Here is a 12,647-nt window from a genome sequence, read left to right on the forward strand (position 1 = left end):
GGACTTCTCAGGCTGGGGTCATAGCTCACCACGGATGTTCCAGGTTCAATTCCTAGTAGGATCAGAAGAAAAATACAAACAAACCAAAAAAACCACCTCCTCTCTGAATCTTACCCACTCAGAAGCACGGTGTTGTTTAAAGCATTTACTTCGGTTTCACTCAGTCTGCGTAGTTTTTATGTCCAGCTTTTTAGCCAGCATATTTGACAGTTGTCCTGGACTCCTAACTTTCTGACAACATGTTTCATAGTTGATCAAAGAAGACTGAGAAGAAAAAGAAAACGTTTCTGAATCCTGTTTGCTTTCAGTAGACATCACAGTGTGGGTTACCAGACTGCAGTTGTTACCCAGAACCTGACTGGTCCTCCATGATTTGTCTTAGGAAAATTTGAGAAGAATTTGTCTCGCTTTAGTCATTGCCCAGGGCAGGTTAACTGCACACCACTGTGGCCTCTTCAGGCTGTGCAGGATTCTGTGGAAACAAACGTGACTGCAGCGGCGCTGAGAACTCGGTTCTCAGGTTTCACATGGGGACCAGGGGTTGCGAGTGTTCGAGAGGGGTTTATGTTCTTATGTGGGTGGGTGTTCTGCCTGCATGTGTATCTGTGCCATATGCATGCTGATACCCACCAAGGCCAGAAGACGGCACTGAATCCCCTGGAACTGACCTTACAGGAGGCTGTGAGCTACTCCGTGGGTCCTGGGAACCAAATCTGGGTCCTTCTGCAAGAGCATCCAGTGCCTTTAACCACTCAACCACTTCTCCAGCCCCAGGAAACGGGGACTCTGAGCTTAGCGGTTTCTGAGTTCTGAGTTGCTCTTTATTGTAGATGCCCTGGACGGTGTGTGGAGGAGCCACTGCAGTGGCGTTGCTGGGGTCAGCCATTTCCACTCCACCCTGAGAGTAGACTAGGGTTTGCCGGAGTGGGTTGTCCAGACACATCCCACTCAGGCACAGGCTGCTCCAGCACACAAGGTTTTCGTCCATTTGGTTTTCTGTTCCGAGATGATGAGAGAACGCAAACACTATGGCCCTGTTTCTCTCCTGAGTGGCTCCTGGAGGCCGGGGCGCTGCTCCTGTGTAAGCCGGAGAACGTAGAAGTTTTGCAGAGGAGCATTCCCTGAGATGTCTGCTCACGGTTGCTCTTTGCTGCCCTGAGCTGAGGGTCTGTCCTGAGGTCTCTTCGGCCTGCGCCCGTTCCCTTTACCTGGGCTGTGCAGTTTCTGTTCATTTAGCGTTTGCTTTTCTATTTGCTTTCACTGTGTTGATTCTGCCAGTGCATTCTGTCCTGTTGGCACTTGAGCATCCTGTTTAACCAACTATTCCTCTCTCCCTGCCTGTGTTAATCGGCGTCTTACCTGGTGTCTAGCTCCCCTATTTTCCACGGCTGTGTGAATGAGCGCCTTGCCGACCGCACACCCTCCCCCACTTTTTCCACGGCCGATTCCGACATCACTGAACTGGCTGACGAGCAGCAGGATGCCATGGAGGACTTTGATGATGAGGCCTTCGTGGATGACACCGGCTCTGACGCAGGGACGGAAGAGGGATCAGAGCTCTTCAGTGATGGGCATGACCCATTTTACGACCGATCCCCTTGGTTCATTTTAGTAGGAAGGTTGGTGAGGTCATTGCGAGAAAGGCCAAAAGGGACCAGCTCTTGTTCTAAATGCCTCTGTGCAGTTTTGGCTAGAATGCCCAGGCCTTATCCACACAGCACAGTCTACTTAGTACTCCATACAGCAGCTTATGAAGCAAATTGCCCAGTAATTTAGCTAGGACTCAGAGGTAGTTGTCTCAGTTAATGTTACTGTGGTCCAGAGGCTTCATCTCTAAAGGAATGTGGTTAGCAAAGCATAAGGGATAAAACTAGCAGGGGCAGAGCAAGCCCAAGGCCAGGCTGAAGGGTGTGTGGCACCTCAGAAGCTAAAGGGAAGTAATAGACTTGGTCATCAGTAGAATAGCAGTGCCTAGCTCTCCCCTGTGGTAATGACTGCTGTGCTGTGTTCTGAGCCTATGTGGGGTTTCTGACGAATCTCAGGAAGTTCTCACCTCTGTCAGTATTTGTTGGTGGCACACAGAACTGCTTTATGTTGAGGTCGTTGTCACTGGCTGCTGCTGTGCATTTCCCTCTGTCAGAGATGCGTAGGTTCCCCATATTTCTACCATCCACATCCACTCTTCAGATTAAAGGAATTTTAAATTTGGCAGTAGAAGGCTCGCTGCCCTAAGTGGGTGTGGTGGTGCGCACGCGCAGTCGCGCACCTGGGGCGGAGGCAGGAGTTAGGAAGTCAGGGTTATACTCAGCGTTAAGTTATACATGGTTTGCAGCCAGCTTGGGGTATAGGATGCCCTGTTTCAACCAAACAGAACAAAAAGATAAAGAGCAGTGATGCCTAAGAAGCACATACTGCCCAAGCCGTCTACAAACAAGGGACCCACCCCTGCTGAATGGTCAGCACCAGTTACACGACAGTGCAGCGAGCCTCTGACACAGCAGACACAGGACTAAAGCCTCGTTGTCCTGTGGTGTCGGACACTGGAGAAGATAATGGAAGAGCGGAAAGAAAAGCTTTCAGACAGACATGAATACCTAAGTTAATATGGCAGACCCTCCATGAACAGATGTGCTGAGGTCACATCATCACATGTGTGCTGTGGTGTGTGCCCAGTGTTCGGGTTTTAGAGGACTCGGTCACTGATATTAAAACTAAGGAAAGCACTGCAGACGGTGCTTCATTCTCTGGATTTCTGTGTCCCTCGGTGGATTTCCATTCTAAGATCGGCAGGCACTTAGAACCAGGTTTTGATCACTGGCATAGTCACTTGGCTCCTAAATCTGTGGCTGTGGTCTACAGCATCTCACTGTGGAGTGGACAGCGTCACCCTATGTGACCTGGTCCAGAGAATCCAGACACAGTGGTCAGGACAACCAAAGAGCCTTAAAATCCTTTTCCCTCATCATTTATACTCTATTGTCCATACTAGCAAAGTGAATATAGCCGTTAGTCCTTCTGCCTAGGACCAGGCAGGGGGCACATGGCAGAGGCAGGCAGATACCTGTTCAACAGCCCGGTCTACACAGTGAGTTCCAGGACAGCCAGAGCTGCATAGTGAGACCCTGTCTCAAAAGAAAGGAAGCAAGGGAAGGGAGGGAGGGAGGGAAGGAAGGAGAAGACTTTGGCCTTGGAGCATGTGCATCGTGAGTCAGCCTTATGAGAGCGTTAAGACAGAGTCCTCCCTGATGGGCACACTCACTGGGTCAGTAAGGTGTGCACTTGTATGGAGCTGTGGCCTCAGGAGGTGATGCTTCCATTTGTCTGGATTTCTGGGTTCTAGAACGAACACTGTCTTGCCAAAAGGAACTTGAGGTGTTGGTGATGTGGCTGGGGTGAATTTAGTGGTAATTTTCTGCGTTCAAATCCTACCACCAGGCAAAATGATACTGGGAGAGGTGAAGGAATAGCAGTCAGGAGAGGGAAGAAGAGTTCTCCATTTTTGCCGTCAGCCATATTTGTCCAGAAGAACAGCAGCATTCCGCTGGGCAGTAGGGCTAGGCTGTGTGAGAGGGGTAACTGCTCTTTCCGTAACCGCTGGTATCAGAGTTCCCTATTGGCTATAACTGTAACTCTAATTCCCGTGTAAAGTTTGCATGGTCCTTTGAATTCCATTTATAGCTTTTCCTCTTGGCCATGGCTGTCTGGTGAGTCTTTGTATCAAGAGTAAAAGAGCTTGTCCCTTTAGCTATTCTCTTACAGCATGTCGGGATGTCATGAACCGTCGTCATGACTTGGGGTGAAATGGAAAACAGATGTTAGTCTTCTGGGCCAAAGGGGGCAAAAGATGGGTAGTCTGTAACCTTTCCCAAGTACCTAATCTGACCTCTTGTCTGCAAGTACCACTGTAATTATGCTGACTTTCTTTATGTTGACAATTAGTTTTTCTTACTGATGTAACTTCACATCATTTTCTGCTAATGTGTCTTACATCCTCTCCCCTCTCATCCCCATTCTCCTTCAGTCTGCTAGGTCAAAGTATAAGGATGTTCAGTACAGAGTCAGTCATGGCACACTAGCGTAAAGCGTCACAGGAGAGCCTGTATACAGCGTTGAGCTAAAGGCTGTATTCTGATAACACGACAGAGAACCGTCTAATGCGTGCATCCATGTATCGCAGGCCAGTGCCTCCGCCTTACCATGGGCTCTTTTCTAAAGTGGAAGTGTGCAGTAATGCCTTACTGCTTCTGGGAAAGCCTTTGCCGTGGGTAGCAGGGATTCTCACCTTTTTTAAAAATGTATTTTTATTTTTTAAATAAGTTTGGTTTTTTTTAAAGATTTATTTATTTTAATTATATGAGGACACTGTAGCTGTCAGACACAGAAGAGGACATCGGATCCCATTACGGATGGTTGTGAGCCACCATGTGGTTGCTGGGATTTGAACTCAGGACCTCTAGAAGAGCAGTCAGTGCTCTTAACCTCTGAGCCATCTCTCCAGCCCTGGATTCTCACCTTTTGATGTGCAATCCAGTGTTATTTTTATGATGACATGCCTGTGGATATATGTTTTTAAAACCAGCAATTCTTGGGCTAAGGACACTGTTTGGCGGTACAGTGCCTGCCTAACATGTCAAGGTCATACAGAACACAGGCACAGCAGCGGTTTTATTTTTTCTAATAATTATACTTAACATAGTAAAATTAAGCAATGGCAGAAACGTTAAGTGCTCTGTGTACTTCATTTCCATCATAACTTTGCTCTTGAAAAATCAACCTAGTATACAGTTAGGTGGCTTGCTTGTCTGTCCCTTGTAGGACCTATTTTTCTGAAAAGCTTCTTATCTTCTGTGTAAAAATAAAAAACAGTTCACATTCCTGGTTTCTTTTTCTTTTTCTTTTTTTAAGATTTATTTATTTTATTTATAAGTACACTGTAGCTGTCTTCAGACGCACCAGAAGAAGGCATCGGATCCCACTACAGATGGTTGTGAGCCTCCATGTGGTTGCTGGGATTTGAACTCAGGACCTCTGGAAGAGCAGTCAGTGCTCTTAACCGCTGAGCTGTCTCTCTAGCCCTACATTCCTGGTTTCTAATATACATAGATATTCACTTACCAGATATTTATTGAGTGTATTTACTGTAAGCCTGGCCCTCTCAGATAGGTGAGCAAATCCAGAGATGGTTCCCATCTTCACAGTCTTACCGTCTGGTGAGTGATGAAGACACCAAGTAATAATCACATAAGTCCAAATCGTAACCACTATGAGAAAAGAATTGTGTGTGTCACTTGAGCTGTACAGTGTTGGGAGGACCTGTGGTGAGGTAGCATCTCCAGTGAGATCCAAGCGTGGGCAGAGCATCAGTGCCGAGAGCACTCCCGGAAGAGACATGCCAGGGCTCTTACTGCTCCAGTCACTGTACATGGCGGCTCTGACTGGATGCCAGAGGCAGGAGTGTACTCTGCGTGTGTGTTAACTTTGGAAGTGAAATCAGCCATTTGGTTCCCCATGCTAAATTCTTAGAATTTTAACCTCAGTCACAGTAGTGGTGCCTGACCCTATTTGTAATTACTTTGTAAATTACATTTTCATTCACAAGTTTCTGTTCAGCAGAAGTTTAACTGTCTGTGTTAGCATTCCCTCCCTTGCTTTGGAGCAGACTGAAAGGGAAGTAGACATGGTGGTACTGTTTCCTGTTCCTTTGCAGCTACTTTAGTTTGCTTTTCATTCATACTTCATTTATGTTCTTAAGTATTATTGCTGTGATGGATTTGACCTGTTTTTGTAATTGCTTCTATTGTTTTGAGTTGAAATCCCAAGTATTCACCCCTTCATCCTTCTCTCCTTGTAACTTACATAAATGTTAGGACAGGCGATGCAGCCGACAGCCCTGTGTGTCAGGTTTAGTTGTCTCATTTCCCGGTGTGGCATTTACTCTTCTGCCTTTTGTTTTATGTGCAAAGATCAGCGTATACCAAGTGAGAAGCAGAGCAGTGGGGATTAGAGTCCACTTGTCCATCCTGGGAATGAGAGCTCTTAAGATTTGTGTTCTAACTGCTTTAAAAACAAACCAGTAAGACAGGTGAGAGGGCTGAGTGGTGACAGCCTTTACTACCAAGCCCGACTACCTGACTTTGGTCCAGGCGACTCACGTGGTGGAAAAAGCACAGACCTTAACACGGTTGTCTTCCGTCCTCCACACTCTGTGGGCATGTCCTCCCCTCACCTACAACACACACAAACACACACATGGACACTCACACACACACATGCAGAGGCAGACACGTGCATGCACATATGTACATACAATTGAAAAGAATCTCTACAAAATAATGAACTTTTAAAAGCAAAAACAGGATAGGACTTAGTTTGTTAGACATATATTAGGTGTCGGCCAGGTTTGGCAGCTCAGATCTGTAATCTCAGTTACTTGGAAGCTGAGACAGAAGGATTGAGAAGTTTAAAGCTTGCCTAAGCTACAGAGTGAACTCAAAGCAGGCCTACGTAACTTCGTGAGACCCTGTCTCGGTAGAAGCCTGGGGGCAGTAGTTGAGCGTGAGGACTTACATGGTTAAGTGTGAGACTCCGAGTCTCTCTCCTCTGGCCCCCAAAGAAGGAAACACAAGGAGGCAGGAGAGACCTGCAAATTCCCTTTTATTTACAATTTTGGTTTGAGGTTCAAGGGCAACTCCACAGGGGCCAGCCAAGTCCTCTGAGGACTTAATGTTAATTCCCACTCAGTCTCCAGCAAGCTCACTTCCCAGAATATCTGGCTACATCCCCTTTCTGCCTACATGGCTGGTCCTCACACCTTTTTAATCGTCCTTTAAGTAAAACAAGACTCTGTGCTGGGATGTAAAACCCATTTTACAGCTACTAACCGTTCTTCACTCGGATCCCCCTTAGCTCTTGGTTTCTGTTTTGCCTACGGATCTATTGGTGCAGCCTTGTTCTGAAGAGTAAGCTCTTCAGTGGGCGCCTCTCCTTGGCAGCACTCCCTACTTGAACATTTCCTTCCAAGTGTCGCTCTTCTTCCCAAGGTGCAGTGTCTTGGTAGAGTAATTTGGTGTACGTTGGTCTTTGTCAGCTGCTCTGCCGTGCTTCTGCACAGCTCATGTGTTGACGACACACCTGGAAGCCATCGAAGATCAGAACTCAGCTGAGAGGGGGGAGGCAGAGAGCCCTCAGCCTCTCCTTCCTCAGATGTTCTGATGTTTGTCTGGGTTTCTGTCCACAGGGCATTTGTGTACTTGAGCAACCTGCTGTATCCAGTGCCCCTGATTCACAGGGTGGCCATCGTCAGTGAGAAGGGGGAAGTGCGGGGCTTCCTTCGAGTGGCTGTGCAGGCCATTGCAGGTGAGTTAGAGAGAGCTGACCTTATCTAAATGAGAGCTGGGGTTCTTCCCCATAGGAGAAGCAGGCTAGGGGCTGGAGCAGTGGCTCAGCAGGTAAGAGCACTGACTGCTCTAACAGAAGACCCAGGTTCAATTCCCAGCACCCACATGGCAGCTCACAACTGTCTGTAACTCCAATTCCAAGAGATCCAACACCCTCACACAGACACACATGTAAGCGGAACACCAATGAACATAAAATAAAATTTAAAAAGAGAAGAAATCATAGAAAAAGCAGGCTAGGTTCTTGATGCAGGTGACACTTGAGTCACATACATGAGTGGTAGTGTGTTTGTTCAACTTGGGGAAGGCCTCCATTCTTTCCTTTCTATTAGCTTTATCCCACCGCCATCCCAGCTCTTAAGTGTCATGATTTCACCTTAGTCTGGGACATTGCTGTTTTAGGACAGCTGGCGGGTAATATAAGTAAAGTCTCAGATTGACTTTGTGAAAGTGACGAGCGGTTTAGACTGGCATAGTGGATTGTGTGGTTTGAAGCCAGGCCAACCCCATAGTAAGCCCCTCCTCCCACGTGTGCTTTCATTCACTGCTGGCTTTCTTTCTACTTAGCGGATGAAGAAGCTCCTGATTATGGCTCTGGAATTCGACAGTCAGGAACAGCTAAAATATCTTTTGATAATGAGTACTTTAATCAGGTAAGAAGTATTTGGGAAAGAAGGAGCGAACACCTTGAGGAGAGAAAAAGAAGTAAATGGTCTTATGAGCAAAGCATGCAGTGCTGGCACACAATCCTCTGGTCTTCAACTCTAGCCATTCTAAGACGCTGGTTATACCACAGTTACTCAGTGAAATACGGATGTGTCTAACACTTCCAAAGATGAAAATGCTTGAGCACATTGCCTTCTCTCAGACAATTCTTAGTCCATTTAAGTATTAATTTGCAAAAATAGTTTGTTGTACAAATAAAAATATTATTTTTGTACAAACAAAAGTCAGTTAGGAAATGGGAGAGCAGGCCCTTACCTCACCGTGCCTTACTTTCAGAGTGACTTCCCTTCAGCTGCAATGACTCGTTCTGGTCTGTCCTTGGAGGAGCTGAGGATTGTTGAGGGACAGGGCCAGAGTTCTGAAGTCATCAGTCCTCCAGAAGAAGTCAATCGAATGAATGACTTGGGTATGTAGACAGATGACTGTCACTGAGGAGATTCTCACTGGGAAAGCATTGGGTGCCACAGACAAGCAAGATAATGGCTTTGGTTGACTAGAAACAGGAAGAACGCCCGCTCCTCCTCTTTATGTTACTTGAACCATGTGCCACTTAACTCTTCAGATTTGAAGTCGGGCACTCTGCTGGACGGGAAGATGGTGATGGAAGGATTTTCCGAAGAGATTGGTAACCACCTGAAACTGGGCAGTGCGTTCACTTTCCGAGTCACTGTGCTCCAGGCCAGTGGGATCCTGCCGGAGTATGCAGACATCTTTTGTCAGTTCAAGTAAGTCACCTATGGTAGTTAACTTCTCTGTTTCCATGGTAGAATACCCTGACGAAAAGCAGCCTGGAGAAGAAAGGTTTAATTTAGGCTACAGGTTCAGTGGGGCAGAGTCCATCATGCAGAAAAGGCACGGCGGTGTGAGCAGGAGACGAACTGGTCTCATTTTCATTCACAGGCAGGAAGCAGAGAGAGAGAACAGGAAGTGGGTTGTGGCTACTAGGAATGAACGTCCCCAGCAGGGCTCTCCTCCTTCCTAACCTCCCAAACAGCTACCAACTGGGGACCAAGTGTCCATGCATGGGGACATTTCTCATTCAAAAGATACGCATTGCCCTTTCTCTGTGCCCATCTAGCAAGTTGTTAACTGCAGAGATGTCTGTCCTTCTTTCTGTAGAGTGCTTTACATGTGTGAAAGATGAAAGCTCTTGAGAGATAAAACAAGTCCCTGAGAGAGCACTTTGGTCACTCGAGATGAGACTAGTAGTCAAGCCCCATGCAGGAATTAGTCAGGGTCCCAGGAGTCTACACCACATCCCGCCAGAGCACTCTGCGCTGTCTCTGTATTCCAGGAACGTGGTGTCTGATCCAGAGGAGCCTGCTAGTCTTCAGTGCTTTTCATGCTGAAATGTCTTCTTAAAAAACCAGGCAAATTGTCTTCCCAACAGTTTTACATATTTAGCACTTTGGAAAAAGGAAATGTATATGATGTAAAGAAAAACCATCACTGTACGAAGTGTGTGGAGGAGATGCGGGTAGGCATGTAAGGTTACCAGTGCCACTGAGACGGCGGCTCAGGCCCACTTGTGCTCATGGGCACCTCTGGCAGACGTGGTATGTAAGGCCAGGAGAAGAAAAACTAGAGTGCGGGTGGTGGAACAAGAAGGGAAGGAAAGGTACAGGCATAATAATAATAATAATAATAATAATAATAATAATAATAATAAAAAAAAACAGAGATACCAAGGGACTGGAGAAAAGGCGCAATCATTAAGAACACTGCCTACTCTGCCAAAGGACCTGGGTCCAATTACCAGGCACTTACCTAGGGCACACGGCTATTTGTAACACAGTTCCAGAGACTGTGAGTCCCTCATCTGGCCTCTGTGGGCACAATGCACTTGCATATGGTACACCAATAAATATAGTAAAATGGGCTGGAGAAATGGCTTAGTGGTTAAGAGCACTGGCTGTTCTTCCAGAGGTTCTGAGTTCAATTCCCAGCAACCGCATGATGGCTCACAACCATCTGTAATGGGATCTGATGCTCTCTTCTGGTGTGTCTGAAGACAGCTATAGTGTCTTCACTGTATATAAATAAGTAAATCTTTAAAAAAAAAAGTAAATACAGTAAAATAATAAACACATAAACAATTTTAAATGTGTGTATTTTTTAAAAGAGTTCAGAAAAGATATTGCATAAGCCTGGAATGCAGAGTGCACTGTACAGATCGCTAGTGATCTGGAGCACTCGGCAGAGCACTGTCACCCTCAGACCTGGAGAACTGATGTGAAAGTCAACAGCAAACTACGACACTTTCCTGCTATTCCAAATCTTTCCCCCTTTGGGCACTGGAGTCTGGCTCGGTGGTTAAGAGCACTCACTGCTCTTGGAGAAGACCCCGGTTCGGATCTCAGCATCCACACGGTGCTTCACAACCTTAACTCCACCCCTTCTGAGCACCTGAGACACCAGGCATGTATATGACACATATGCGTACATTGAGTACACATGCATAGGTTCAAGCAGAACACTCATACACTTAAATCTAAACATTTTCTTTTTTTTTTTTTTTTTTTTTTTTTTTTTTTTTTTTTCCGAGCTGGGGACCGAACCCAGGGCCTTGCTCTCTCTAGGCAAGCGCTCTACCGCTGAGCTAAATCCCCAACCCCTAAACATTTTCTTTAAAAAAAAAATCTTCTTTATGCCATTTAACCTTTTAGAGTGTCATCTGTGTGTCAAGCCCTGTGGGCAAACACTTGCCACCTGCTGGAGAAACAGGCACACAGTGGTGCGTCACTGTCACTTTTGAGGAGAAGTAGGTCCCTGCTGCCATCAGAACATAAAACCATGAGGTTTATGTCAGGAGATTTCCTGGAAGAGATGGCTTTTGAGCATCTCTGGTCTAGATAGTAGGCTCCTAGGCCAGTCTCCCAAGGGCAGTTTTACTGTTCTCTCAGAGGCTCAGATTTGCCAAGTTTTCTGTATATAATAGGATTTTAATTTTAACAAAACAAATGAACAAAAGCTTCTACAAAAGAACAATGCTTTATACTTTTTTTCAGGGGACGTGGGTGGGTTTGCTTGATGTGGGGTCTTGGTGGAGCAGGTGTATTCATTTACCTTTTAGGTTTTTGGGGTAGGTTTGTTCTTTTTTTTTTTTTTTCCGGAGCTGAGGACGGAACCAGGGCCTTGGGCTTGCTAGGCAAGCGCTCTACCACTGAACTAAATCCCCAAACCCAGGTTTGTTCTTTTGTGGGTTGGGGTTAGACTTTTTTTGGTTTTTGGGTTTGGGGTAGGTTTGTTCACTTGGGTTTTGGGTTGGAGGGGTAGTTGGCTTGTTTTAAAACAGGGATTCTCTGTGTATCCCTGGCTGCCTGGAACGTCTATGCAGACCTCAGTGGCCTTGAACTCTGCAATTCTCCCCCCTCTCCTTCTTGAGTGCTCATATTACAGTCGTGTGCGCCACATCCTGCTACAGATGTGTTGACTTCTTTACCTTCTGCGAGTCATGCTTGTGTATATGGCCACTTACATAAATAGCCAGGCTGGTTTAATTTTTCAGCTAGTTTTGAGTCTGAAGTACCATCTGTATGGTATTGAGAATGCTGACACAGAAAGAGGTAATCATTTGGCTCAGTAAAAACAAACAAACAAACAAACAAATGTGCTTTGTTCTTACGCTTCCAGCTTGAGTCCAAAGAGCTCTTAAACAGGTTCTGTCAGACACAGTAGTACTCCAGTGCTTAGAGGCAGGAGCAGATGGGTCTCTGTGAGTTTGGGGCCAGCTTGACCTTCATAACGAGACTCAATGAAACACAATGAGATTCTGATTAATTTTGATGCACTGTTCATCTGTCTATCTTTTTATTAAGCTTTTTGCATCGGCATGACGAAGCGTTCTCCACTGAACCCCTGAAGAACAACGGAAGAGGAAGTCCCCTGGGCTTTTACCATGTACAGAATGTGAGTAATGGGGACATTTTGCCACTTATCTCTCCGGTTTATGTACCCTGATATTTTGGCTAAGGGAGGATGATCGTGTGATGCATGAGCTGTTTGGTGTGCTTGAATAGGGGAGCTTTGCAGAGAGAATAAAGAGTAAAGATTGTGGCCAGGGCAGTAAGGTAGTCTGCAGAGGAGAGCAGCCACGCTCTTACCAAATTATAGGGGCCCACTGAGTGTGTGCGTCTAGTGTCCCAGTCAAATGTTCCATTAGTTTGAATATGAATTTTTAAGGAATGTTTGTATCTTAGAAAAAAAGAAGCATGTTTACTGTAAGTTTTGATAAGTAACGTAGTATCCTATAAACTCTAAGATACTTAATTATTGTTTACAAGTACTGTAGAGATATAATACCTCTGTAACTAAGCTGAGATTGGGAGCTTTTCCCTTGTGTCTAATTTAACTATTCATGTCCCCTACAACTCTCTGAATGCGTGAAGCAAGGACGTAGACTTTCCAACTTGCATGTAGAATTTCAGTCAACCTTCATTGAAGAGTCATCTTGGGAGTGGGGAGATGGCTCAGCTGCTATAAGCCCTTCCTGACAAGCCTGTGACCTGAGTTCAGTCCTGAGGA

At 45.9% G+C, this 12,647-nt stretch overlaps 1 protein-coding gene across 1 annotated transcript in view; it reads left to right on the plus strand.

The window, feature by feature from the left end:
* The window catches only part of Kif1b (kinesin family member 1B), a 130,739-nt gene that overhangs the window by 87,743 nt on the left and 30,349 nt on the right, over positions 1–12,647 (plus strand). Inside the window, exons 27-32 of the mRNA XM_032894543.1 lie at positions 1,371–1,619; positions 7,238–7,356; positions 7,965–8,050; positions 8,400–8,529; positions 8,686–8,848; positions 11,942–12,032. Coding sequence (XP_032750434.1) covers positions 1,371–1,619; positions 7,238–7,356; positions 7,965–8,050; positions 8,400–8,529; positions 8,686–8,848; positions 11,942–12,032 — 838 coding nt within the window. The remainder of the gene's footprint in view (positions 1–1,370; positions 1,620–7,237; positions 7,357–7,964; positions 8,051–8,399; positions 8,530–8,685; positions 8,849–11,941; positions 12,033–12,647) is intronic.

Source organism: Rattus rattus, chromosome 1 (assembly GCF_011064425.1).
Source record: "Rattus rattus isolate New Zealand chromosome 1, Rrattus_CSIRO_v1, whole genome shotgun sequence".
Lineage (NCBI taxonomy): Eukaryota > Metazoa > Chordata > Mammalia > Rodentia > Muridae > Rattus > Rattus rattus.